This window comes from Eubalaena glacialis, chromosome 10 (genome assembly GCF_028564815.1).
Source record: "Eubalaena glacialis isolate mEubGla1 chromosome 10, mEubGla1.1.hap2.+ XY, whole genome shotgun sequence".
In the NCBI taxonomy this organism is placed as follows: Eukaryota; Metazoa; Chordata; class Mammalia; order Artiodactyla; family Balaenidae; genus Eubalaena; species Eubalaena glacialis.
In genome coordinates, this window is record NC_083725.1 from 105,753,574 (window position 1) to 105,779,507 (window position 25,934).

Consider the following 25,934-nt stretch of genomic DNA (forward strand, 5'->3'; position numbering starts at 1 on the left):
CCGATTATACTAAAACGTTTACATTTTTGTCAGTTTTATAACAGTTTTGTAAGTGAAGCATGGGGCCTCGTTTCGGTTTGCAGTTTCTTTAATTACGAACGAGGCTGCGTGTCTATGGATTTGACTGTGGAGCCTGAGCTTCGCCCGCCTTCCTGGGAGAAACCCTAAGCGGTGCCTTGACTCCTCCTCTCCAGCAGGGGGCGCGGGCACGGGCCGCTCCCGCATGCGCAGTGCGCTGGGTGTCAGGCCGCCGAGCCCAGCCAGCCCAGTGCTCCCAGCTCGCTCCCGCAGACCCGGCGCAGGCGGCGGCGACCGGCAGCTTCGCGCGATCCCACCCGGGCGGCTGTGGCCAGTGCCCCGCGGCATGAGCCGGTGACCGAACACGGGGCCGAGCGGGAGGCAGCCGTGGCCGAGGTAAGCGCGGCGCGTAAGGGCCGGGCGGGCCCCCGGTGAGGGCTCGGGCCTCCCCGGGCCGCGGCGGAGTCGGGGCCGAATCGCTGGGGAAGCGCGGGCCGCGCGGAGGTCCGAGGGCTGCAAGAGGCCGGCGCCGCTCCCGGTGATTTCCCGCTTTGGGTGCGCTTTGATTTCCGCCCCGCCTTCTTCGTCACCCGACCCGCCCCGCACGTTGGTTTCCCACCTGTTTCCTTGCCCACTTCTATTCCCCGTCCGCACCTTTCCTTTTTCCCGGGATCCTGTGGCTTCCTTTTCCGAAGGCCCCACCCTCTGCCGTGACCTCTCTCCGCTGCCAGCTCCTTCCCGCGAGCCACAGGGATCTGCTTTCTCCCACTGGGATTTTTCAGCTCTGGGCTCTGCGTTGGCCCGGGGCCGTCCCGTGCAGCACCAGATGCCCTGGGCAGGACCGGGTGCTCTGGTGAGGAGGGTGGCCAGCGGTGTCCGGGCTCTAGGCATCTACTTGAAGCTCAGAGGCACTTGGAGTTTTACTTAGTGGCGGCGGGAACCAGATATGTGTATACAGTTTTGAGGTTAAAATTACTTGGTGTAACTTATTGGGAAGTGCTAATCTAGAAGGGTCCTTGATTTATCTGTCTGAAGATGTCTTGAAATAGAAATACGTCCATTTTAAATTCTTCTTCTAAGTCAGTTGAGTGCCCTGAGGACTTAAACTGGACTTAGTTTGTAAATTTCAGAGCTCAAAGGCTATTTACAGTAATAAAATACATGACTCAATTTCTACCACTCCTCACTAACGCTGACATAAGCCATCTGGTTGCAAATGCTGGTGGAAATGGATAGATTTGTGTCTGTCAAATTATGCTGGTTAATTGAGGAATGAAAAAGGTGTATCTAATTCAGGCTTTTAAGGGTAATTAGGGGAGGCAGCTTCACATGGGGGTTAATTAAAGCGCGCAGGCTCCAGAGCCAGACTGCCATTCTCCAAATCCTAGCATTGGCATTTTCTAGTTGTGTGACATTGGGCAAGTTGCTTAGCCTTCCTTGTTACACTTTCCCTGTCTGTAAAATGAGGATAATCATAGATTGTCACGTGGCACTGTTAGGAAGATTAGGTTAACGCAGAATACTTAAAACAGATCCTGGCATGTAGTAGGTCTGCAGTAAAGTTTAGTTATTGTCAATAGTTCCTTAGTTATATATACTGTGTTAATTATAGTATAATTCCCACAAAGGGGCACAGGTTTCTATTTTTTAAATTTGAAATCATTTTTAGGGGTGGTTAGCTATAACATAACTTTAATTGTAAAGGATCCTATCAGGTAAGGCAGTGAATTGCAGATTTTCCTGCTTCGGCCAATATTTGGTTCCTTTGTTTTCAGGAACAGGTGAGTTAAGTTCCAGGGTAGCAGCGGCCCCAAGAGTTCAGCTGTGAGGGCTTCTGTAAAAAGGTTAAGAAGATGAGAGATTGTGACTGAAAACTTTGGACTAAGTGGATTGGACATAGCCTGAAGCACTAAGGAAAGGTTATTCAGGCAAGATTTAGGAATAAGTAATTCCAGGAACAGAAAATGCATCTCATCTTGACAGTAGAGTGAGGTTGAAAGATTTTTCCAGTGATTCAGTGCCTGACATCTAGCCGTATGATTCCAGTGTTTTGCAGGGACAGATTTGATGTCCTTTGAGGAGGCTAAAGTTTGTAGGGCTTGTTGTGAAATTCTTATTTTGACCCAGGTTGTGGTATTATATGGAAAAACATTCATTAATAGAAGATTCCTTTTGGTTTGTCCTCTTGGGGAAGCTCAGTGTTAGGGGAGAGGAGGGTGGTCAAGGGTAGGTACAGAAAATTCCATCTGTGAAATTACCGGGCCATTTCCCCCCCCTTTGGAAACTCTAATTTAAGAAAGAAAATGATCGGAGTTCATCACCATGTAATTACTCAAAACTTGGACCTTGAACAGTGTGTGTGCTGACGGAACTGGGAAGTACAGAGACACTCCTTCATTCAACAAACATTTATGTTTACATGGAATGTGTTCTAGACATGATATTAGAGGCTGGGAATACTGAGCAGAGATAAAAAACTCTGATTACAAGAAAATGACGACCAGTAGAAGAGAGACTTGCAATTACATAACCAATTACTACAATCTGGCAAGTGCTGTAATGAAGCCTGTAAAAGGTACAAGGACGTTCACCGAGAGTTCTCGGTCTCTAAAGCTCGACTTAGTTAGGGGCTGGTTTCTTTTTCACTTAAGGCTTTTCCCCTCATTTCTTTTTTTATTAAGAGTTTTTATGCCACCTCAAGTGCTCGCCATCTCTCTCAGCTGTTCAGCACAGACTTGTGGACGCTCGCTTATCCAGTGTAGGCAAACCTCAGAAACGTGAGTTTATATCCCTGGGAACAGCCCTCAGGTGGGTGGGGGGTGAGGGGGCACGGGATGGATAGGCTTCGGTGGATGAATGTCCTTGAAAGGGACAGTTCTCAGGTGCATTTTTCAGAGGGACCCTAGAAGGATTGAGCCCCATCTGCCCAGCTCAGTATGGCAGCCAGCTCAGTAATGCACCCTCATGGCTTTCCGTTCTTCTCCAGCTCCTCTCCTTACTCCCTCCCTCTGGCTTTCTGGATTCGTCTTCTGCAAGCTACTTGCACCCAAGCCATTTTTAGTTTGGCAGAACATAAACTAAGGCGGTTAGTACTGGAAGTGGCTCTAGAAAGCAGGTCCTGAGAATAGCGTTGTGAGACGGGAATCGCTCACCCTCAGGTGGCAACCAGATCCCTTTGCTGGGGGTAAGTGAGGCATTGATAACCCCTGGTGCCCTCTAGCATCCCTGAGTAGTCAGACTGACCAATGGAGGGTTGGGATGAGGTTCAGGCAGAAAGGAAAGCATTGGCTGGCACAGGAACTCTAGCGCTCGAGCAGCATGTGGACCATGGTCATGATGACGCTGGTGGAGTTGGTTGGGTCTTGCTATCTCCTTAGAGGCCTTAGGTGCGATCAGGCTCAGATCAGCCAGATATCAACTCGGGACGCATTGTGAAAGATAGAACTCCATGGCAACGTTTCCTGCAGCTGGAGGGCAGACTGTGTTGAAAATCAGGCCCAGAATTTAATCGTAATTATGGCTGAACTGCAAAGGAAGCTGAGTGCACAGCCTTGACAGGCTGCTTCTGCTGAAGTTAGGGCCATGACAGGGAAGAAGTGGGACCCTGAGTCTTAGGATGGAGATTTTGGGTGGAGGCGCTGAGGACTGAACTCTCAGATTTCCTAGATCCTCTGGGCCAGCAGAAGCATCTCTCGCCACTGCTGAGAAGAAGCGCTCCTTACCTGACACTATGCAAAGCCCTCCCTGCAGGTGGATACCTTGCAAGGTAGTGCTTCTCCTCCTCAACATTGCCCATCCCCTGCCCTCAGATCTCAGCACTGCCTACGTGGGGAAGTACAGCCCCTGCTGCTGGGGTGATAGCTGTTGTACTGGAAGAGCTGCAGGACCTGGCTCGTGCGGACCAGCAGGAACCGGAGGAACACACGGGAGTGAATCTTGAGGGTGTCAGACCAAAAGTGGGGTAGCGGTGGACTGTGAAGCCAGGTGGGAGTGACTCTTGGGAGGATTCTCTCCTGATTCAGGACTTCGTGGCCTTGCAAGGGCAAGCTGGTCCTGATGTGCTGCTGGGCAGCCTCCTGGAACCTTGGATATGACTGTGATACCGTTGGTTCTCAACTGGGGGCCAGTTTGCCTCCCCAGGGGATATTTGGCAATGTCTGGATGTACTTTTAGTTGTCACAACTAGGGGTTGCTTCTGGCTTCTCTGGATTAGAGACCAGGGATGCTACTAAACGTTCTGCATTGTACAGAGCAGCTCCCCACAGAAAAGAATCATTTGGCCCAAAATGTCAATAGTTCTGAGCTTGAGAAACCCTAGTCTGGAGTAAATGAGGTAAAGGTGCCAGAGCTGTGTTGGCAGAATATTAAGGTAGGGGTCCGAAGGTTCAGGGAGGTGGAGATTTGAAATAGATTTATTACTTGAGGCCAGAGGTGCACCTCCTGCCCATGTTCCCCGGAGGGCGTTCTCCCTTCCCTCTGGTAATATGGAACCGCAGGGAGGGGACCAGCATGTTTGAGAAGCTCAATGTCAATTCTCCTCCATAGGCCAGGATTGACTTTATGAGATTTGACCATGGAACTGGGTTCCCAAGTATCAATGAGGATGATAGGATTCTGAAATGGCAGAAGCCAGGTGGTGGCACTAACCATCAGAGGCAAGGTAGACACAATATCCATAATAAGCAGTGAGGCTTGACTCAAAACCAGTGTGTCTGGACCCACTGTGATGCTAATAGAGCCTGGCATTCCTATAGACAGTATAGATGGGCAGCCAACTAGGGTATTGTTTCACTGTATAACCAGGAAAAAAAAAAAAATCAACAGATGGCAAGTAGAAGGCTGATGTCAGCTGCTGCAGTGGAAGAATCACTATCACCTAGTTTTCAGATGTGTGCCAGCTCTCAGACCTGTATCCCATGGATTGAGGGGGAGGCTGGATCTCTTTGAAGAAGAACTTTGCAACATCCCTGAAAGTATAGACAGATGTTTCCCGAGTCCTTCCTCCAGGGAACTGTAGGTCTTTATCAGACTTGTGGTACATCGAGGAAAGGAGAATATCCAGACCTTCTGAGGGCTGTTAAGTACAGGGTCAGAGCTGATAATAATACCAGGCAACCTGCAAGCAATGGTGGATAGGAGTTTGCAGATAAATGACCTGGCCTGTCCTCCTTCTGAGGGACCTGGTGTAGTCTGCATGGTTCTTCAGAGGGTTCCTAAAGAGCCCCTGTTACCCAGCTTAATAACACACTCCTACTGGCTTTCCCTGGTTCCCTGTCTCTCTCTTCTTGCTCTGTTCTCTAGCTCCCAAGTAAAACTACCTGCACCCCCATCCTTGTCTCTGGTTCTTTTTTTGGGGTTAATTATGGGGAGACTCAAACTGTGACAGGTAGGAAGCAAAATGTGATGCCTGGGAGTCTAACGTAGTGGGTGTCAGCCTCTCTTCTTTCCAGCCCTCCTGACGCCCCCTTGGGACTGTGGAGCCAGGTCATGCTCCTGCTCTTGGAGTTCCTGTGGCTCCAGGTCACCACCAGCACTTGGTGGTGTTTGATGCCGACATTCTGCCATGCTGGTGGGTAGAAGATGTCTTGTTTTATTGCCATACTTTTCCTGTCCATTAATTAGACTAAACATCTTTTCAGATGTTTATGTACCATTTTGTTGCCTCTTCTGTGACGTTCTTGTTTAAGTCTTTAGTTTTGTGTTTTTTGTTTGTTTTGGCTTTTTTGTTTGTTTCTTATTACTTTGTAGGAGCTCTTTATTCTGGTTGCTAGTTAGTCCTTATCGGTTACATGTATTGCGAATATCTTCTAGTTTATAGCTTGTCTTTTTACTTCCTTACGATGTCTTTTGATGAATAAAAATTCTTAATTGTAATACTGAATTTATTATTTTATCTTTTTGTGGTTTGCATTTTTTGCATGTTATTTTGGAAATCATCCTCTGCCTGGAATTCACAGATATTCTCTTTTGTGTTCTAAATATCTTACAGTTTTGCCTGTTACATATAGCTCTTTAATCTGCCTTGAATAGATTTCCTCCCCTCTGGCTGCTTTTAATATTTTTCTTTGGCTTTCTTTTTAGTGGTTTTACTTTGACATACCTAGTTGGTTTTTGTCTTGTTTTTGGTTTTTTTTGTATATATTGTACTTGGAGTTGAGCATCTTGAATCTGTGAGTTGATATATTTCATTATGTTTGGAAAAACTTAACAGACAGCTGGATTTTTGTGTCTACTTCTGCCTTCAGTCTTTGCATTATCACACATCATGTAGCCTCTGGCAAATGAAGGTGAAAAAATAATGTCAGCGTTATTATAAAAAATAGTTCAGATCCTTTGGAAGGGTCTTGGGGACCCCCTGGAGCCCCCAGACTGTATTTTGAGAATCACTGGTCTAAGATTTTTGGTATTAGTGTTATACTAGCCTCCTAAAGTAGGTCAGGAAATGTTTCTTCTTTTTTCTGAACTTTGGGATAATTTGTGTAAAATTGGAATTATTGTTTCTTGACTGTTTGATAGAACTTGGAAAATCTTCTGGATCTGGAATTTTCTTTATAGGAAGATTTTTTAAACTTTCGATTCAGTTTCTTTACTGTTATAGAGCTTTCCAGGTTTGCTATTTCTCATTAAGAATGTTTTAATAAGGTATATTTTTAAAGAATTTCTCCATTTCATTTAAATTTTCAAATATTTTGGCATAAGTTCATTGATACCATCTCATCTTTTAAATACATGCAGTATTTAGAGTTATGGGCCCCTTTTCATTCTAGGTATTTATTTGTTCTTTATTTTCTCTTTATCTTGATTAATCTTACCAGAATTATGTCAAATGTCAATTTCTTTAGTCTTTTTTAAAAAAAGTTTAGTTTTGTTGATCCTATTTGGTTTTTAATTAATTAATTTCTGTGCTTTTATTTATTACTTAATTCCTTCCATTATCTTTGGATTTATTTTGTTGTGGTAATGTCTTTTTTTATAATCTGGAGCTCATGAAAATTGTAAAGCTCATATGTGGATACTACCTTTGTGGATTATTGCTCTAGTAGGTTATGGCCAGTATTTTTAAAAAGCAATAGGCTAATAGAAGAACACAGTGTTCATCACATGTTCTGTGGCTAATACTATGTACTAAGGTTAAACATTGTTTTGTGAAAACAGTGTTTTGTGAAATATTTGTTTTATTTCAGATATTATACATACACATCTATGTCTGTATTGGGTCATAATATAAAATGTTGTCTTATAGGTTTTAGTTTAAAAAAAAAAAAAAAAAGGTTTAAAAGCTACTGTGCCCTGATGGCGCAGTGGTTAAGAATCCGCCTGCCAATGCAGGGACACGGGTTCGAGCCCTGGTCTGGGAAGATGGCATGTGCTGTGGAGCAACTAATCCCGTGTGCCACAGCTACTGAGCCTGCGTGCCACAACAACTGAAGCCCACACGCCTAGAGCCCGTGCTCTGCAACAAGAGAAGCCACCACACTGCAATGAAGAGTAGCCCCTGCTCGCCGCAACTAGAGAAAGTCCGCATGCAGCAACAAAGACACAACACAGCCAAAAATAAATAAATAAAATAAATTTAAAAAGAAAAAAGCTACTGTGTTAAAAGGTAGTTTGTCTAACATTAGTGAAAATTTCAAACCTAGCTGCATAAAATAAACATGCAAGGGGCTTGCTAAATCGACAGATTCTGTGACCTTATTTTAGACCTACTAATACAACCCTCCAGTGCTGGGGCCAAGGACTCTGTTTTAACAAGCTCTCCCTGTGTGATTCTTAGCATTTGGGTGTTTGAGAACCACTGATTCAGGATGTAGGTACACCTTGAGAGCCTGTTGGGCAGTTCTGACATGGGGTATATGAAGAGTGCAGTTGCTTGCGTGCATTTGTCCCAAGACCTCCTCTTTTCTAGCTCCAGGAGGGATACATGGAGGGAAGGAAAAGGATAGGGTGGGCCTGGTGGTAAGTAGGGGTTGGGGGCAGGCTAGGAACATCCTGTTCATCGTTAGAATGACAGAAAAAGTGAAATAGCTCTTGTGCCTGCATTTCTGTCATGGAATCCATTAGTATATATTGAATGGCTAATGTATATACCCCAAAGATGATAATCTTTAAGCTTAAAATGTATGAACTTTCATACATTAGTCCATGACAAGCACATTTCTTGATATGTTCCAGATCATGGTCTCAGAGAGATACAAGTTGAAATCATTCATGACCATTCAGCACATTTTACCCAAAAAGCTGATAATGATTGCAACATTCAAGACTTGACGAGACCCTGCTGGCTAGGAAGGAAGCAGTCTTACAGTGTGGGCATGATTGGGGAGAACTCCGTTTAGCCATAGTGAAAATGGTTGATAAACCTTAAGATGGTCTATGAGCTTTTCCGTTATTTCCCTTTATATTAATAGCTTTTCTGAATAAGGCCATTTTGAAGATTGGGATTTTGACATGTGGAATGCTGAAGTCCTAAAGTCTCTTGTTGCCGTAACATGTCTGTGCCAGGGGATGCAGTCACACTCAAGGCTTATACCCTCCCCACACGGTAGCTAGGCATCAGGTGTCGGGGGCTTGTTCGGTAAGGATCTTAATTTGTGGTCTACAGGGGAACTCTGCATTTTCAGCTGAGGACTAAGGATTTTCTTTATATCTGTCAATGATGCTTATTGGCTCTTTCATTTATCTATTGCTATGTAACAAACCAGCTCAGAACTTACGAACAACCACAGCAACAGCAATCATGTATTTGCTCAGGATTCTGCCATCTCTACAGAGCTTGGTGGGGCTGGTTCATGTTTGCTCCACATAGTTTCCCCTGAGGTCTTCCTGAGGTTGCCCTAAGCTGGGAGCTCAGCTTCCTTATAACGTGGCAGCTGGCTTCCATCGGCTACAGGGTCTCTTAAGTCTTGGACTCAGAAGCCCCAGAATCTCACTTCTGCCACGTTCTTTTGGTCAAACAAGTCACAAGGCTAGCCCGAACTCAGGGGGAAGGGAAAGAGATTCCACCTTTTGATTGGACAAGTGGCGTGCACCTTCACCAGTGGGAAGAATTGTTGGCATCAATCTTTAGAAATGGATCTACCTCATTGGCCTTTCTTTTCCTCCCTCCGCCTCTCCTTTCCTCCTTCCCTGTTTCTTCATTTCTCCCTTCCATCTAAATGTGTCAACTATCCCTTTATTATAAAACATCAATGTATATTTTATTTAAAGATTAATCTCTAATACCCCTTGGCCTTTTCTTGATATTTTCTTAGTGGTGTTTTTACATTCCAAATTTTGTTACAGTCTTGTGTCTCATTAGCGTATAAAGTCCTCTAAGGTAGGTTTTCACTTTCTTCTTTGTTTAGGTCCCCTATGAGGGTTGAATGAATAAATGAATGAATGAAAACAGGCTTTAGTATAATGAACGAAACAGTTTGTCCAGATGAAGCATCAGTTTTTGTTAGGCAAGTATTTGAAAGCAAAATAAAACAACTGTCTTCAGCTGTTCCACTTTTGATTTTTCTTGCTTGGTCAGTACCCCTCTTCCTAGGTCCCACGCATTTACCAGCTTATGCTTTCAGAGAATATATATTTATAGAATATAGTAATATTTTTACATTATGTTAACAGTATTTATATTAAGTATGTAATATTAAATATATAGCATATTCTCATATGTACACATTTATTTACTTATTTATAAGACAGGTCAAAAATCCCTTTTCATTATTTCATCAGACCACTTAAGGAAAAGAGGTAGATTCAAAGTTGAACAGTCCTTTCAAGTGTCATCTGCCACCCTAAAAACTTCATTTTTCTCTCTTCTCCCCTGGTAACCAGGAGTGTGAGGAAGAGGCTCTCTGGGTCATTATGTGTGCCTCGGTCAAGTACAACATCCGGGGTCCTGCCCTCATCCCGAGAATGAAGACCAAGCACCGCATCTACTACATCACCCTCTTCTCCATCGTCCTGCTGGGCCTCATCGCCACGGGCATGTTTCAGTTCTGGCCGCACTCCATCGAGTCCTCGAGCGACTGGAGCGTGCAGAAGCACAGCATCCGCGACGTGCCGGTGGTCAGGCTGGCGGCCGACAGCCCCGTCCCCGAGCGTGGCGACCTCAGCTGCAGAATGCACACATGTTTCGATGTCTACCGCTGTGGCTTCAACCCCAAGAACAAGATCAAGGTGTACATTTACTCTCTGAAAAAGTATGTGGATGATGCGGGTGTCCCAGTGAGCAGCACCATCTCCCAGGAGTACAACGAGCTGCTCACGGCCGTCTCAGACAGCGACTACTACACCGAGGACATCACCCGGGCCTGCCTGTTCATCCCGTCCATCGACCTGCTCAACCAGAACGCGCTCCGCGTGAAGGAGACGGCGCAGGCGCTGGCCCAGCTCTCCAGGTATCGTAGCAGGTCTTCCAGGAGCTAGAGGGAAGGAGGGGCAGAGCCAGTGGTTCTCTTGAGCTGGTGTCCGGCTGGCTGCTTGTCTCTTATCTCATATGGGGGTGAGTGGATGAGCGACTGACTTGTAGGAGGACCGGTGCTTTGGGCACCTGGCCTCCGTACCACCCTCCCGTGCCACTGCTGTGGGTTCCCAGCCTCTTAATGTTTAGAAGCTAAGGATGCTTCCCATGCTTTTCCTTTTAAATTTAAACACTTTTTTCCCTTCTTTATTACTCACATAATATACATTCACTATAAAAAGTCTGAAAATACAGGTAAGCAAAAAGAAGAAAGTAAGATTCATTCCATAAGCCTGCCTCTAAGAGATAATCATTAATATTTTGCTGTTACTTTTCAGTCATTTTTGTATAAAACATATACATAGGCATGTATGTATACATTTTTGTATAAAGTATATATACATATGCATGTGTATATAACATTTTTGTCCAGAATGGGATCACACAGCAAAACATGTTCTCTTGCTGCCTTTTTCCCTTCATTTATCATGAATGTATTTCCAGATAATTTCATCTTCATCTGTCGGTTCTACATGATTTTAAGGGCTGTATAGTATTCCATTTTGCACATGTTCCCTAATGTATTTAACCGGCCTTCTGTATTTTATTTATTTTTTGTTTCTGTAACCAAATGGTGAACACTTGGGTAGCATTCAGGTTTTCATTAGCATAAGCAGTTCTGTAGTGGACGAGCTTGGAGTGCACATCCCCCAGCTTTCCTCTGAAGGAGCCAGGCCAGTGCCTGATGCACTGTTGGAATCCCCAGGCACTCCTGAGAAGAGGCCCTGTTATGGGTCGGGGAGACTACTTGTACTTGTCATCCAGAAACTGACTTGTCTTTGTTTCTTCATAGTTGATGTGGGAATTCTCCTACATGTTTAATTTCTTAATAGGTGGGATCGAGGAACCAATCACCTCCTGTTCAACATGTTGCCTGGAGGTCCCCCAGATTATAACACGGCCCTGGATGTCCCCAGAGACAGGTAGGTGTATTTGGGGCTGTCCCCCTGATAGGGTTCTGAGGATTAAGTAAATGCAAGACCCTTTTGTTCATGTGAAATCATATTTCTAAGCCCACTGGGACATACTTTGTAACTAGAATTGTTTGTTAAAGTGGAGAATTGTCCTAGGCCTTTTCCTCCTTAAGACCTAGAAGCATCAGACCTGCCTAAGTCTGTTGGGGGAAACCAGTTGGAGCTTAGGTTCCAGCGGGGCATCTTAAAAGTTTGTCTTGTCTTCTTAGTCTGGGTTGTGCTCTCCTGAGCGTAACCTCTCTTCCAACCCCTCCAGGGCCTGGTTCATCACTGGCTTGTGTCAGCTTTCTCCGCATTTGGGAGCATTTGCCGGAAGTAGAGTCGCAGCTACTGAGGGGAGAGGGCGTGGATATGTAATTGGAGCCTGTAACGTCCGGGGAATGAGGGCGCTCTGAGTACCATTTACTCTCTGTTGTTTCAGTCAGTGGGCTTCTTTCCTTCCTTCCTAATAAAACTTCCAAACAGGCAGATGCGGTGTGGGGTGGCCATGACAGCACGATTGCAGTTGGAGCTCGCTTACTGTGTATTGGCCCTTTTGTGCATTGACTGCACCACTTCCTGGAAAACTCAGGAGGGAGGTGTCGCTTAAGGTTCCTCTCCTATCACTGGGTTCCAGGCTCTGAAGAGAGCAGAAAGTTTGGGCCCAACATGAGGGTCCGGGGCAATACTCAAGGTAGAGGATTATTGTAAGTTCATATATGAACTCATTTATAACCAACTTTATTACAGTTGATGTTTAACTCTTAAAAAATCATTGTTACTGAAAAAGGTGAGGCCAGCTGTGGGAGGCCAGCATTGTCATTTATGAAAATCTACACTTAGTACTGCTTTTCCCCAGAAGATTAAATCTAAGCCCTCTTTGCTTTAAGTGATTATCTAGTCAGTGTTGAGTTTCTATCTGGAAATACAATTATCACTAGAAAAGACACACCCCAGGACCATTCCTCAACTTTGGTGTAGAAACCATTTTGGACGATAGAGGGCAGTCAGGCCACACAAATTCTGTAGAAACCAGCTAAACACAAGGTGATCCCTGATTTGGCTCTCAGCCCCAGTGTTCCTGAGTGGGCTACTGTTTTATGCATTTGGTTGTTCTGGGTAAGTGAAATACTTTAGAGGATAGAGAAGGGAAGGGAAAGAGCTGTGAGGAGTGCGATGTCCTCACCTGCTGTTCTGGGTTTGTTTTGAGAAGGGCCTATTTCTGTTTGGGACATTTCACTTTTGCTGACATTTTGGTATATGTATCTGCATGGGAGAAGGATTTTATTTTTATCAAGTGCACACGTTAAAAGGGGTTTCATTTCTCTGCAGCAAAGTATCAAGTAATCAGGAGAGAGTTTAAGTTTTTGCTGGTACTTAGATGTTAAGGATCAGGAAGGTTAAATCGTTTTCCCTGTGCATGTATTTTTTGTAAGTGATTATAGGCAATCCTGTAGCAAGTAATGAATCATCGTATAGTCCTCCTTTATCTTTCCATGTGGGAAATATCATTTTGAGGCCTAGGTGGTCTTCTGGTTGGGGTAAGGATAGTAGATTTGTTTGTTAATTTTTCTTATCCTTTGTCCTTGCTTCTGGATTCAGAGGAGGCAAGAACCAGGAGTGTAGAATGGTTTTAGCAGGAGCTGCACATCTGATTATTCAGAAATTAGAAAACAGACAGGCTAGATTAGACTGTTTCTAAGATTCCCCTGAAATCTAAAGTCCTAGGTGTGATTATTTAAGAATTACTTGACTCAGGGAAATGCAAGGACCAGGACTGAAGCAAATGTCAGCTCAGAAAATACATCTTTTATGCTGTTTGGATCTGTTTTTCTCTTTCAGATTTTAAAAATCCTATGCATGATACACATATACCTTCTTGATATAAGATTGGAGCAATATGCAAGGGTACAAAGAGTAAAATGTAAAAGTATGCTTTCAAATCCTCCTCTCTTTTTACTCTCTTACTGAGAGGTAATCACTGTTATCAAACACTGTGTATTTTTCGAGTCTTTATTCGATGGATTTATAGTCAAACACACATATATATTCACATACCCATTTTATTTTAACTCGAATGACAGCAAATTATACCTCTTCAATGTCTGACTTTACTGATCTTTGTTTTCTCAGACACATTCTGTAATTTTATTACTACCTTAGATTTTTGTTATCCTTTCTTTGCACGTATCTCTCACAAGTTTCTGCTTTCGTATGGGTGTATATTTATTTAAACTTTTTACGGAAGCTTTTAAACTTATATAAAAGAAGAGAAACTAGTTCAGTGAGCCCCACATACCCACTGTCCAGCTTTGATATTGTCAACTTGATTTACCTGTATTCCTACCTACTCCCCACTAGATTATCTAGAAGCAAATCCCAGATGTTATATCATTACATCTGTAAACATTTCATTTGAGGCTCTGCATAAGAGCTTTTTAAAAAATATAACTACAATACTATTATCATACCTAAAAACATTAACAGTAGTTCTTTAATATCACCAGATATTCACCAAATATCTAGCCATTGCTCAAACGTACTTGTCTCGTAATTTTTTTTTTTTTTTTTTTTTTTTACAGTTTGAGTCAGTAAACAAATAAGGATAATCAATAGAATTCGTCAGTTTCTTTTTTTGCAAAACCTCAAACGTGAAGCTTTATATTTGAGGAATTTGCAGGCCTGATTAAAAGGAAGCAAAAGATACACTTGCAGACGGACTGTGTTCAGGCTCTGTGAATACTCACATGGGAGGAGGCGAGCTGTGAGAGCGTCTGGGAAAGACCCAGGATAGGGTTGCTGAGTCCACGAGGCCAGGCTGAGAGGAGGAGGGTCGGTGATGTCCCCGAGTCAGGAAGTCCCAGAAAGTGCTGAAGATGCTGGTGACACTTCCAGTGATAGAACACCTGGCCTGGTGTGAGTGTGGTCATCATAGTAATGCTTTCTTAGCTGCACGGTTTGTATTCAGTCTCTTGCGGCTTTGGAACGGATCTCTGATTTGGGGATACATAATGGGAAAACAGAATGTGCTTCTCAGAAATTTACTTTTCAGTCAATGTAAAACACGTGTTCTGTAAAACAAGGGAGGCTTACAATTTTTTCTCCATTATAATGTTAGGGAAAGCTTGGCAGAAGAGGATGCAGTGACTTCGAGTTGAAGTCTTGTCAGCAGCAGGGCCGGTGTGAGGCTTGTTTGACTAATTGCAGTGGTGACTCTTCCTGAGATCACACACCAGATTGCACATGTGTGATCTGTGGCAGGAGACATGCTTCGGGTTGCATGCTTTCCTCCTACCAGTGCTTAACCCCCTCCCTTACCCCTGGGGCTCCAGCGACAGAGTTACAGTAAAAGTTGGTGTCATCTACACCTGCTTCCTTTCTCACTACATACACATGCTCCTGTCCTCTGGGGTGTGGGTGTAATTACCTCATCACCCACTACCCTGGCTTACCTGGACTGCTTGGTGCCTGTATGTTGGATCAGTGTTTGCTTCTCTGCACATAGGTTGCGGAGACCCATGCAGTCTGGTTGCCATCATGGTCATGGAACCCACCCAAATTCACGTTGGACGGATTCATTGCTGAATGCCAGTCAAGAAAAATAAGACCGTATGTTGATACGAAGGCTAGTCATTGAGTCTTACATAGTAGACTGGCAGCTGGAGAGGTTTTTAGCCTGCATGTTGCCTCCCTGACCAATTCTTAGTTTCCGAAAGCTTAAACAAACAGATTGGGATTTCCAGGGGTGGTTTGAAAATCTTTGAACTTAAACTGGTCATGTTAGAAGGGAATGTAGGCTGTCATCAGGGCAGGGAGGGGATTGGTAGCAATCAAGATGGCACAAGATGTGGCTTTTCAGTTAATACACTTTGGCTCAGACTGTGCAGTGCATGGAACTGGCATCACTCTGCCCCAGTAAGTGATTTGATGGGTTTGCAGCCCCAGGGACAGAATAACCGTAAAAGTTGGTGTGATATACACCTGCTTCCTTTCTGGTGAACTGGCTGAGGAAGTCACTTACCAACCCCACTGACTGGAATCTCAGGGGACAATGGACAAAGAAAGCAGTGGTGACAGCAAAGTAGCTGTCAAGTAGCTGATGAAGTGTCATTGTACTACTTGCTGGATCCAATTAAAACAGAGTCTTCTTGGCTTTCTAACTAAGGAGAGTAAAAGCTCGTGCATACAGACTGCAAGAGAAGCACTAAAGGTCCAGTTCTGGATTCTGCTCCCTGTAGACGGAATTGGGTTAATAAGACTGAGTAGCTGGAATGGATGGTGAGAGCTGGTAGAGGTTACATGATGCACACGTAGCTCTGGGACGACAGTGGAAAGAACTGCTCGGGGCGGGAATTGGAGAGAGGCTGGGGTGTAGGCAGCATGAGATGTGCTACTTTGCTGTCACCACTGCTTTCTTTGTCCATTGTCCCCTGAGATTCCAGTCAGTGGGGTTGGTAAGTGACTTCCTCAGCCAGTTGTCCTGTACAGACCTATTATTATTGCTGTTATTGTAAGTGTGTTTAAGACTTGGGTATGACTTTTGGGAGAGGTGAATGGGATCTGAATGAGGTGGCAGAGGGGCTGTTCAAAGGGAGTCCTCCTGGCTGTGATGTATTTTAAAACATGGAAAGTAGAGAAAGACTACTTAGGACCCCAGAGGAAGGGTGGTGACTCAGGAATAGGATGCAGCTAATGTCCAGGAGGTGTGATTGTACAACATTTAGCATAGTGTCTTTATAGAAAACGGACTTGGTAAACGTTAGCTGTGGTTGATATTGTTATGAATATTCAATTACCCCTTTCCACAGAGCTTATCAAAATGAAGACCTTCTCTCTTTCTCATCATTTGACAAAATCCTTTGCTTTCAGGGCTCTGTTGGCTGGTGGTGGCTTTTCTACTTGGACTTACCGGCAAGGCTACGATGTCAGCATTCCTGTCTATAGTCCGCTGTCAGCCGAGGTGGACCTTCCAGAGAAAGGACCAGGGTGAGGAGCATTCGGCACAACACGGTGTGCTGGGAGATGCCGGCGAGAGCCAAAGCATCGATTACAGGCCAGGGTCTTTGCGTCTACCATTTCCCTGCCTCACCCCAACCTTACTGATCCTTCAGTTCTCTCTCTGTCTCAGTCAATTTTCAGTGCTGTCTACCAGGCTTCCCAAATCAGAAATCTATGTGGTGTCGTCAATTCTTTCCTCTCCCTTACTTCCTGTATCAGAATAAGAAGTCCTATTGATTCTACATCCTAAGTATTCAATATTTTCTAGATCTGTCTACCTCTCCGTCTCTCTGCACCCACCCTACACCAGGTGACTGTCGTCCTTTGGATTGCTGAAATGGCTTCCTCTTTGGTCTTCTGCCTCTGGTCTCGCTGTTCTCCAGTTTGATTGTTGGCATCACATTGTTCTTGGGAAGCCCAGACTCCTTAAAATGTCTTTCAAGACCCTCGACTACATGACCACTGTCTCCATCTCTAGGTTTTTTTTTTTTAGTTCTTAGAATAAGCTTTGCTCTCTCAGTTTTTCTGGGCTGTAAACACTCTCCATTGTCTGGAAATCCTTTTCCTCATTTTCATCAGACTAATGACCTGCTTGTCCTGTAGGTTTCAACTTGAATAGCACTTAGTCAGGGGGCACTTTCTGGCCCCTGGAATGGCACTCCTCCTAGTTACCCTCATTATGCCCTTGTAACGACTTGCTTAAACCTTATCTGTTTTGGATCTTTGATTTTGTAAGCTTCAGCCAGGTCTTGTTTTGAACTGCCATGTCCCCCGTGCCTGGCACATAATTGGGTCATATTTCTGATATGTGAGCGAGGAAATGAGAAGGGCTGATGGTATGGATGTGCAGGGTATTTTATCTAATTCTTTTTTTTTTTTTTCCTGTAGCCTGTTTAAAAATTGTGCTAATTCATGATGAGCATATCAGTGAGCTTTAAACAAACATGATGATAATAGTATCCTTTGCTTTTGTGACAAGTGCTCATGTGTAATATGAAGGTGACTGATTTGTACATTGCCACACCAGAAATGTTATACTTGCTGGTTGAGATCTACAAACTCACACATAGCATTTGGTGTCAGAAATGAGTCTCAAGGAAATAGTTTGCTCACAGAACATTAGAACCATTATTGAAGCATCCCAAACTTCCCCTTAGAAGCCTTTATGGGTTCTTTGAGAAGTAAGGGAACTTTCCCAAAGAGAAGACATTTCACTCCTGTATATGTGTTCCCGTGTGACCCAGAACCAAATTCTGGAACTTCCTTTAGGCATAGCAACTTTTTATAGACAATGTATAAAGCCCAGGAGAGCTTGAAATATTTTTTTCTCTACCATTAGGCAAGTGCAAAAAAAAAGACTGAATGGTTCATGAACTTGCTGCTTAGATCATCTTTGTGGATTTTCCTCTGTTAGTAGACTCCCAGAGTTGACTTAATTTATTTTATTATTTTTCAATTGAGATATAATTCGTATTCCATACAAGTCACCCAAAGTGTACAATTCAGTGTTTTTTGGTATATTCACAAAATGGTACAACTATCGTCTAATCACTACTGTCTAATTCCAGAATGTTTACAGCATCCCCAAAATAAACCCACTGCCTTCTAGCAGTCACTCTCTATCCCTGCCCCCAAACTTCACGCCCCCTGTTCCTAGCAACAACCACCAATTTGCCTTCTGTCTCTATGGATTTGCCTATTCTGGACATTTTACATAAATGTAGTCATACAATATGTGACTTTTTGTGTCTGCCTTCTTTCACTTAGCATAGTGGTTTCAAGGTTTATCCATTTTGTAGAATAGAACCAATACTTCATTCCTTTTTTGACTTAATATTTCATCATATGGATATACCACATTTGTTTATCCATTCTTCAGTTGAGGGACATTTGGGTATTTCCATTTTTTAGCCATTGTGAATAATACTGCTATGAACATTCATGTACAAGCTTTTATATAAACATATGTTTTCACTTCTCGGGTATATACTGAGGAGTGGAATTGCTGGGTCATATGTTCACTCTATGTTTAACTTTTTGAGGAGCTGCCAGAATGTTTTCTGAAGCAGTTGTACCATTTTACATTCCCACCAGCAAGGTATGAGGGAGGGTTCCAATATCTCCACAACCTTGCCAAGACTTGTTATTACCTGTCTTTTATTCTAGCCATCCCAGCAGATGTGAAGAGGTATCATTGTGGTTTTGATTTGCATTTCTCTAATTAATAATGCTGAGTACCTTTCCATGTTCTTATTGGCTATGAAAATTTATATACTGTGTTTGGAGAAATGTCTATTCAAATCATTTGCCCATTTTCAAATTGGGTTGTGTTTTTATTGTTGAGTTGTAAGAATTCTTGTACATTTTGGATACTAGATCCTTATTAGATATATGATTTGCAGATGTTTTCTCCCATTCTGTAGGTTGTCTTTTCACTTTTTTGATAGTGTCCTTTGATACACAAAAGCTTCTAATTTGGATGAAGCTTCTATTTTTCCTTTGGTTGCTTGCATTTTTGGTGACATACTTGAGAAACTGTTGTCTAATCAAGGCCACAAAGATTTGCACCTGTGTTTTCTAGTAAGCATTTTATAGTTTTAGCTCTTACATTTTGGTTTTTGATCTATTTTGAGTTAATTTTTGTATATGGTATGAGGTAGGGGTCCACCCTCATTCTTTTCCTTGTGGATATCCAGTTGTCTTATCCATACTTGTTGAAAAGACTGTTCTTTTCCCATTGAATGATCTTGGCACCCTTGTTGAAAATCAGCTGGCTGTAGATATATGGGTTTATTTCTGAAGTCTCAATTCTATTCCATTGGTCTATATGTCTGTCCTAATGCCACTACCACACTGTCTTGATTGCTGCAGTTTTGTAGTAAGTGGTAAATGTAAGTCCTCCAACTTTGTTCTTCTTTTTCAGGGGTTTTATTTTTGTTTGTTTTTGGCTGTTCAAGATCCCTTGCATTTTAATTGCTTTTTTAAGTAGGGCAACTTGAATAAGTACAAATAAAAAACAATCTAAGCTGCTTTATACTTAGACAACTACAAAACTAAAACAAATTTACAAATTAAATACAGACAAATCTACAAAACTAATAACAATCAGATTAACATAATGTCACAGCTGAGGCTTTTTCTTTAAAACTGAATTGCATCTCTCAAGGTGAATATGGCGTTAATTATGGGACTTCTGCATTTAGCATGCCTGTACTTTGCATGCTGGGTGATGATGTACTTCTTCCTGCCACTTTTTCTGTTTGAGCCACTAGGAAGCTTCCCTTTATGTAGTATATTGTTATAATATACTGACATTATTATCTTCATCTGGTACAGATGCATGATTTGTATTTTTTCCCCAACATTTTTATGAAAATCTTCAAGCAGACAGCTTAAAGACAGTTAAAAGAATTTTATGGTGAACACCTGTATACCCATCACTTAGATTTTACCCTTGTGTACTTGCTTTGCATTATTTACATTTTAAGTCTTCCTTCTCCTCTCATTAGCCCATCAAATACAAGCTTGGACATTGAAAATTTTTTAGTAGTATACATCATTAAATATGAGCAAAGATTTGCCTATACTAATTTTTTTGATCATCATCAAGATGAAAGCACAAAAATAAATCTATAAAGAATTTGTAGACTGGAGGAACTGATACAGTTCAATGCCGTGTTTTGAGGCTGGATTTCCATAAGTTGAGAAAGGGTGATCTGTGTGAGCCCAGCTGGTACCCTTTGGGGCAGTACAAGTTTCTCTCATGTACCTAGGATCTGAATTTGGCATATTTATGTAGCACTAGCTTTGAATAACTCTAATGAATAGAGAAAAGTCACTTGAAGTTGAAGAAAGGTTTACTCCTCTGCTTGCTGCTTCTGTGAGCATTTACTTGAAATCAATTGTGTGATTTTAAACTTTTTTTTTTTTAAAGCCTTGTTTCTTTTCCCTTTTCTTTTCCTGTTTTTCTGGAGATTATTTAATTCAATTTAGTTCTGTTCACTTCAGTTCAAATCAAACTTTTATTGCAGGCCTATTTGGGCCAAGTGTGCCCAGGCTGGTGGTTCTCAGCAGGGGAGGGAGGTTGATTTTGCCCCTCCACGGGGACATTTGGCAATCTGTGGAGCCGTTTTTGACTGTCGTGACTGAGGGGGTGTGTCAGTGGTCCCCAAGACCACCTCCAATTTTGATGATTTGCAGGAGGACCCACAGGACTCAGTGTGTAGTCGTACTCGAGGCTCTGGTTTATTACAGCAAAGGGGTGTAAACCACAGTCCCCAGAGAGCAAAGGCACACGGGGTGAAGTCCAGGGAAACCAGGGGCAAGCTTCCAAGGGTGCTCTCCCCTCGGCATCACACAGGAGGGGCTTACTTCCCCCAGCACCAAGTTGTGACAACCATGTGAAATGCTGCCCACCAGCTAAGCTCGTTAGAGATTCAGTGCCCAGGGTTTTTTTGGGAACGAATCACATGGGCAGTCTCTGCGTGGCACGTGCTATGCGTAATTCCAGGCTCCCAGAAGGAAAGCTGGTGTTCAGCATAAACCCTGTTGTTTGTACAGTTTGGGCCCAGTGAGCCATTCTTATAGTTCTCCCCCCAAATCGAAGTTCCATGCACCAGCCAAGGGCCAGCCTTTCGAAAAAGAGAGCCGTCAGGCTGTGTTAACTCTGTTCTGCACAAGGTGCTGCAGGCATCTAGCGGGTGGAGGCCGGTGATGCCGCTAAATCTCTACGATGCCCAGGGCAGCCCCTCACTACAAAGAATCATTGGGTCCGAATGTCGGCAGTGCTGCGGCCGAGAAAGCCTGGGCGAGACAGGGTGAGCAGGTGAGGAGCGAGTCTGGCAGGCCGGCTCAGCTGCCTCTGGGCCTCTTTCTTAAGACTGCTCGGACGAAACTCTCTTTATCATGTAATCTCTTGAGTATAATCTAGCTCTCTCTCTTTTTTTTTTTTTTTTAATAAATTTATTTATTTATTTATTTTTGGCTGTGTTGGGTCTTCGTTGCTGCATGCGGGCTTTCTCTAGTTGTGGTGAGCGGGGGCTACTCTTCGTTGTTGTGCGCGGGCTTCTCATTGCGGTGGCTTCTCTTGCGGAGCACGGGCTCTAGGTGCGCGGGCTTCAGTAGTTGTGGCACGCGGACTCAGTAGTTGAGGCTCGCGGGCTCTAGAGCGCAGGCTCAGTAGTTGTGGCGCACGGGCTTAGTTGCTCTGTGGCATGAGGGATCTTCCCGGACCAGGGTTCGAACCCGTGTCCCTTGCATTGGCAGGCGGATTCTTAACCACTGCGCTACCAGGGACGTCCCTAGCTCTCCTATATTGGTTTAGGACTGTCACTTCCCTTCAGGCTTAATCCAGGGAAGAAAACATACCGAAAGGAAAAGATTCAGTGAAGATGAAACAAAGGAGAGCAAACCACTCTGAACAGTAATTACCTTCAAAGAGTAGTTTCAAAGATTTACAGGCTGTTCTCTTGGTGGTATTTTCTTGGTAATGTAATCTCTAATTTTTATATGTAGGCTGAAATTAAGATCTTTAGATGGCTTAAGGCTGCAGTTGATTTCTAAACTTCTGAGGTTCAGTAACTAGGTAGAGTAGCGCTCTGTCTTCAAGGGCAGCAGAAGGACCCTAAAGGCTGCGATGGGCGTGGTCCTCCCCCTGCTGGCCAAGGGGTGGATTTCGACGGCCGACTTGGACCCGCCCTCTCCATTTCCCCACCGGTTTTGCAGTCTGGCCCTGCAGTTGTGGTGTTTCTTTTACAAACAACACTCCTCTCCCTCTGAAAAAAAGGGGGAAAAAAGCAAAGCAAAGCAAAGACAGGCTGCAGACTCATCACACTTTCTAGGGACTTGGGAGGAGGCAGTGTGGGTGACCTCCGGCAACATTTGGGATCTGTTGCTCTTTGTGAGAGTTGCTTTTTAAGGGAATTCCCACATCTCTTGAGGGCTGCATAGAGTAGTAAGAGCTTTGTTTTTATTTTAAATCTCTCTCAATATTTTTCAATGGGAAGCTGAGGACTGCTGCTATTGATAGCTTCTTCTCACAGCTGTGTTGGCCTCAGCTGGAATTCTTGTCATTTTCTCTCTAAAAGGAACTAAATTGGGAGTTTACAACTGTTACTATTGAGGGAGACTTCGAGTTCTCAGCATGATTTTACTTAAGCTTCGATATCAGCACTGCTGGGAGGAAACATGAAAGTCATAGCTGGTAATTTTAGTCCTTGAAAGAAAAACAAATCCACCTTAAGATTTTGTTTGCTTAAAACTAAAATGGGCCTGCTCCATCAACCAGCCATCTGCCAGGTCAGGGAGAGCCAGCATGCAGGCAGGGGGAACATTTTTAGACTCTTGTTCACATCTGCACATTTATGTAGAAAATGGTAGTGGTAGGTGGGGACCCAGGGAGCCTGGTGGCTGAGTGTCTAAAAATAGAACTGTGTTCTTAACAGTGAAATCCAACCCAGAGTCTTTCTTTACTCAAGAGTTTCTTTGAGCACCACACGTTAGCATCTGTATCTATTTCTCTGTCTATATAGATGGATCTCTCTCTCTCTGTCTCTCTCTGTCTCTCTCTCTCTCTCTCTCTCTCTCTGTGTCTACATGTATTGAAAACCATGCATTCATATCGGTATCTTCAATTCCATCCAACACCTCAGGGGCATTCTGGTTTTCTCTCTTTCCGTATATATATATATATATTTTTTCACTGCGCCTCTTGCGGGATCCTAGTTCCCCAACCAGGTATCGAACCTGGTCCGTCGGCAGTGAAAGCGCGGAGTCCTAACCACTGGACCGCCAGGGAATTCCCTCTCTTTACGTATTTGTAATTCCCTTCTCTGACAGTGAGAAATCTGGCTCCCCTTATCCTCAGTATCGCATTGTTGCCACTGCCCCCTTCACTGCACAGATGCCCTCCACGTTCACTCAGACTCTGACCCTCATATAGTGGTCCTGCTCCCCCCCATCACCCCAGGACAGATACCCTCCTCACCCTTCTTGTGTCTGACCCCCTCCCGCCCCCTACTGGAGTGATGCTACTCTTGCCATCACCCTCCCCCTCCCTTTCAGCCTGCCCAGCCTCTAACACTCTCCTGGGCTGCCCGGATGCCCTCCTAACCTCACCTGGTCTCAGCATCCCGTGCTGGGAGGCCATAACTACCTCTACCCCTTCCCCTGTCACTCTTTTAGGGATCTCGTACTCTGTGCCAGGCCACCTCCCTGCTCTTCCCCCAAGTAGAAGCTCTCCCCACACTAAGACTTCAGCATTCCCTGTGGGCGGGCCACCCCCACTGTGCAGAAGCACCGTCTTCCCTCCAGGACTCCAGCACTCTACATCCTCCTGCATGGACACCCCCTTGGATACCAACATGTCTATTCTTGTTCTTAGCAGCCCGGAGCTCCAGTTTTATGTTACTTAACTAGAGAATCTCCAGAAATATCCAGCAAGTCCCAGTGCTCCACGACATCCACCGTAGAACCAGTGTCTTGGGAATTGGAAAGACCTTTAGAGGCCGTTCAGCTCTAACTTAATGTATACCTTTTGCTATTACTTCTTAATGAAAAGTTTTCTGATTTGTAATAAAAAGAACTCAGCACCTCACAAGACAGTTCGTTTCATTTTCAAATGGCTTTAATTGTTAAGGTGGTTTCCATGCTTGTCTTGAGAGTTTGACTGTAAATCTTCCTCCTGTTTAAACAGACAAGTTTGATTACAGAAACACTTTGAATGGAGATGGTCTTCACTTTGAGATGATCTGAGAGTGCTCCCTGTATGTGATCTTCCCATCACAAGTCATCCCTCTGAAAATTAATGCTTTTACAAAAGAAAGATGATTGAGGCTCAGGGCTGGGAGTAGAATTCAAGAGTCTGTTTCAGTGGCTAGAAGGAATACTTCTGGCTGTAAATATACAGTGTATTGTTCAATAAAACGTAATTTAGGGGGAAGTTGCCCAGGATGAGAGAAACCAGTCGATACAGCTGATCCGCACTGTCTCCCTGACGGGCTGCTGTTCCGCGTCTCTCTTACCTCTGCCTGCCTCTACCCCGGGCTCTGGGTCTGCACTGCCGTCCAGGGCAGCTTTCTCAAATAGAACTATCGGTGAGGAGATGATCTGTATTTGTGCTGTCAGGTGCCCACTGGCCACATATGGCTGTTGAGCACTTGAAACGTGGCTAATGTGACTGAGGAACTGGATTTTAAATTTTAATAGATTTAAATGGTCTCACGTGGCTAACAGCTGTTGGACAGTGAAGTTCTAGGGAATCTGCTTGTCCCTTTCTTTCCTCCCTGTGGTGTGGGCAGTACCCTCTGCTTTTAGTTCAGCTGTGGAAAGAAATGAGCAGAAGAAATGGTTCTGAGGAGTTGCGAGCCGTGCACAGCTGTGGTGAGTGCTGCTCTGTCGAGCTGAACTGCTGGCAGGGAGAGGGTTCACCTTCTCAATCACTGCTCTGTGTCTTCTGGGCATGAAGCTTAGTGCTTGGGAAGGTGGCACCTTCTGCGTTAGAGAACGATTATTCTTTGGCCATGGGTGGATGCATACGGTGTTCTCCAGCTGACCCTCCGGATAAGCCTGAGAAACAATGGAAAAATAAAACAAGTACCCTTTCTTTCTCCCAAAGCAAGAAGAAAAGCGGTGGGGTGGCGAGTGGGGTTCAGACTGTAGCCTTTGGGTCGTTCCTTATGCATCGCTTCCTATTATCTTCCCTGGTGGCAGTACCTAGAGAGGTGTATCTTCAGTATTTTCCCTGGTCTGTACCAGTTTGAGGTAGATTTAAGTGAGTCCTGCTTCTAGGTCTGATGGGGGTTTCATTTCCTCTGGAACCTGCTTTATATTCTTCCTTTCTTCTACAGTGATCCCTGCTGGTCCCTCAGCCCATGTCGTGTTTATGCTCTGTAACCTGTCTGCCTGCGGGAGGGAATTACTTACCATCTGGTCTCCCCAGAGTCTTCCCACCAACTCCTGGCTTACTCACTTTGTGCTCACTTTTTGTCTCTCGTGGAGATTTAAATGGAGCTAGATCCTTGGAAATCCTTCTTTCACTCCATTTTCTTGTAAGCATCCTTGCTATCCAGATGTTAAGACTGGTTCCATCCCTTGGTGAAGATGGTTTTTTCCACTTGTTCTCAATGACCAGTTTGGTCTTCCTGAGTCCATGTGGCCTTGAGGATGGGGATGTTGAGTGGCATAGGGTGCCACTCAACAGCTGGAAGCAGTCTTTCACCTATTCTGCTTTCACAGCCACTGCTGTCCATTAAGACCCCTTGTTTTCCTGTTTGAAGGATGCAGCCCGCTCTCAGTTCCTTCTCAGAGCAGATAACTCATATAGAACAAATGATAACATTTGATGTTCTTCCAAATAATCAAGCAGTCAGTCAGTTTCTGTCTTTACACATATACATACACACACACGTAAAGCATGTTCCCTTAGCTCGGCATATTATAAGCATTTCCTCAAAACATTA

At 44.0% G+C, this 25,934-nt stretch overlaps 1 protein-coding gene across 3 annotated transcripts in view; it reads left to right on the forward strand.

Annotated features, from left to right (window-relative positions):
- Nucleotides 1–248: 248 nt before the first annotated feature.
- EXT2 (exostosin glycosyltransferase 2) overlaps nt 249–25,934 on the forward strand; it is a 133,810-nt gene continuing 108,124 nt past the window's right edge. For 2 of the 3 annotated variants that reach the window (XM_061201607.1, XM_061201608.1), the window contains exons 1-5: nt 327–414; nt 2,700–2,795; nt 9,838–10,403; nt 11,359–11,448; nt 16,348–16,464. In XM_061201607.1, the coding sequence (XP_061057590.1) occupies nt 9,868–10,403; nt 11,359–11,448; nt 16,348–16,464 (743 nt within the window). In that variant the 5' untranslated portion in view covers nt 327–414; nt 2,700–2,795; nt 9,838–9,867. Of the gene's footprint in view, nt 415–2,699; nt 2,796–9,837; nt 10,404–11,358; nt 11,449–16,347; nt 16,465–25,934 lie in introns of all 3 variants that reach the window. The other variant, XM_061201609.1, reaches the window with a different exon arrangement.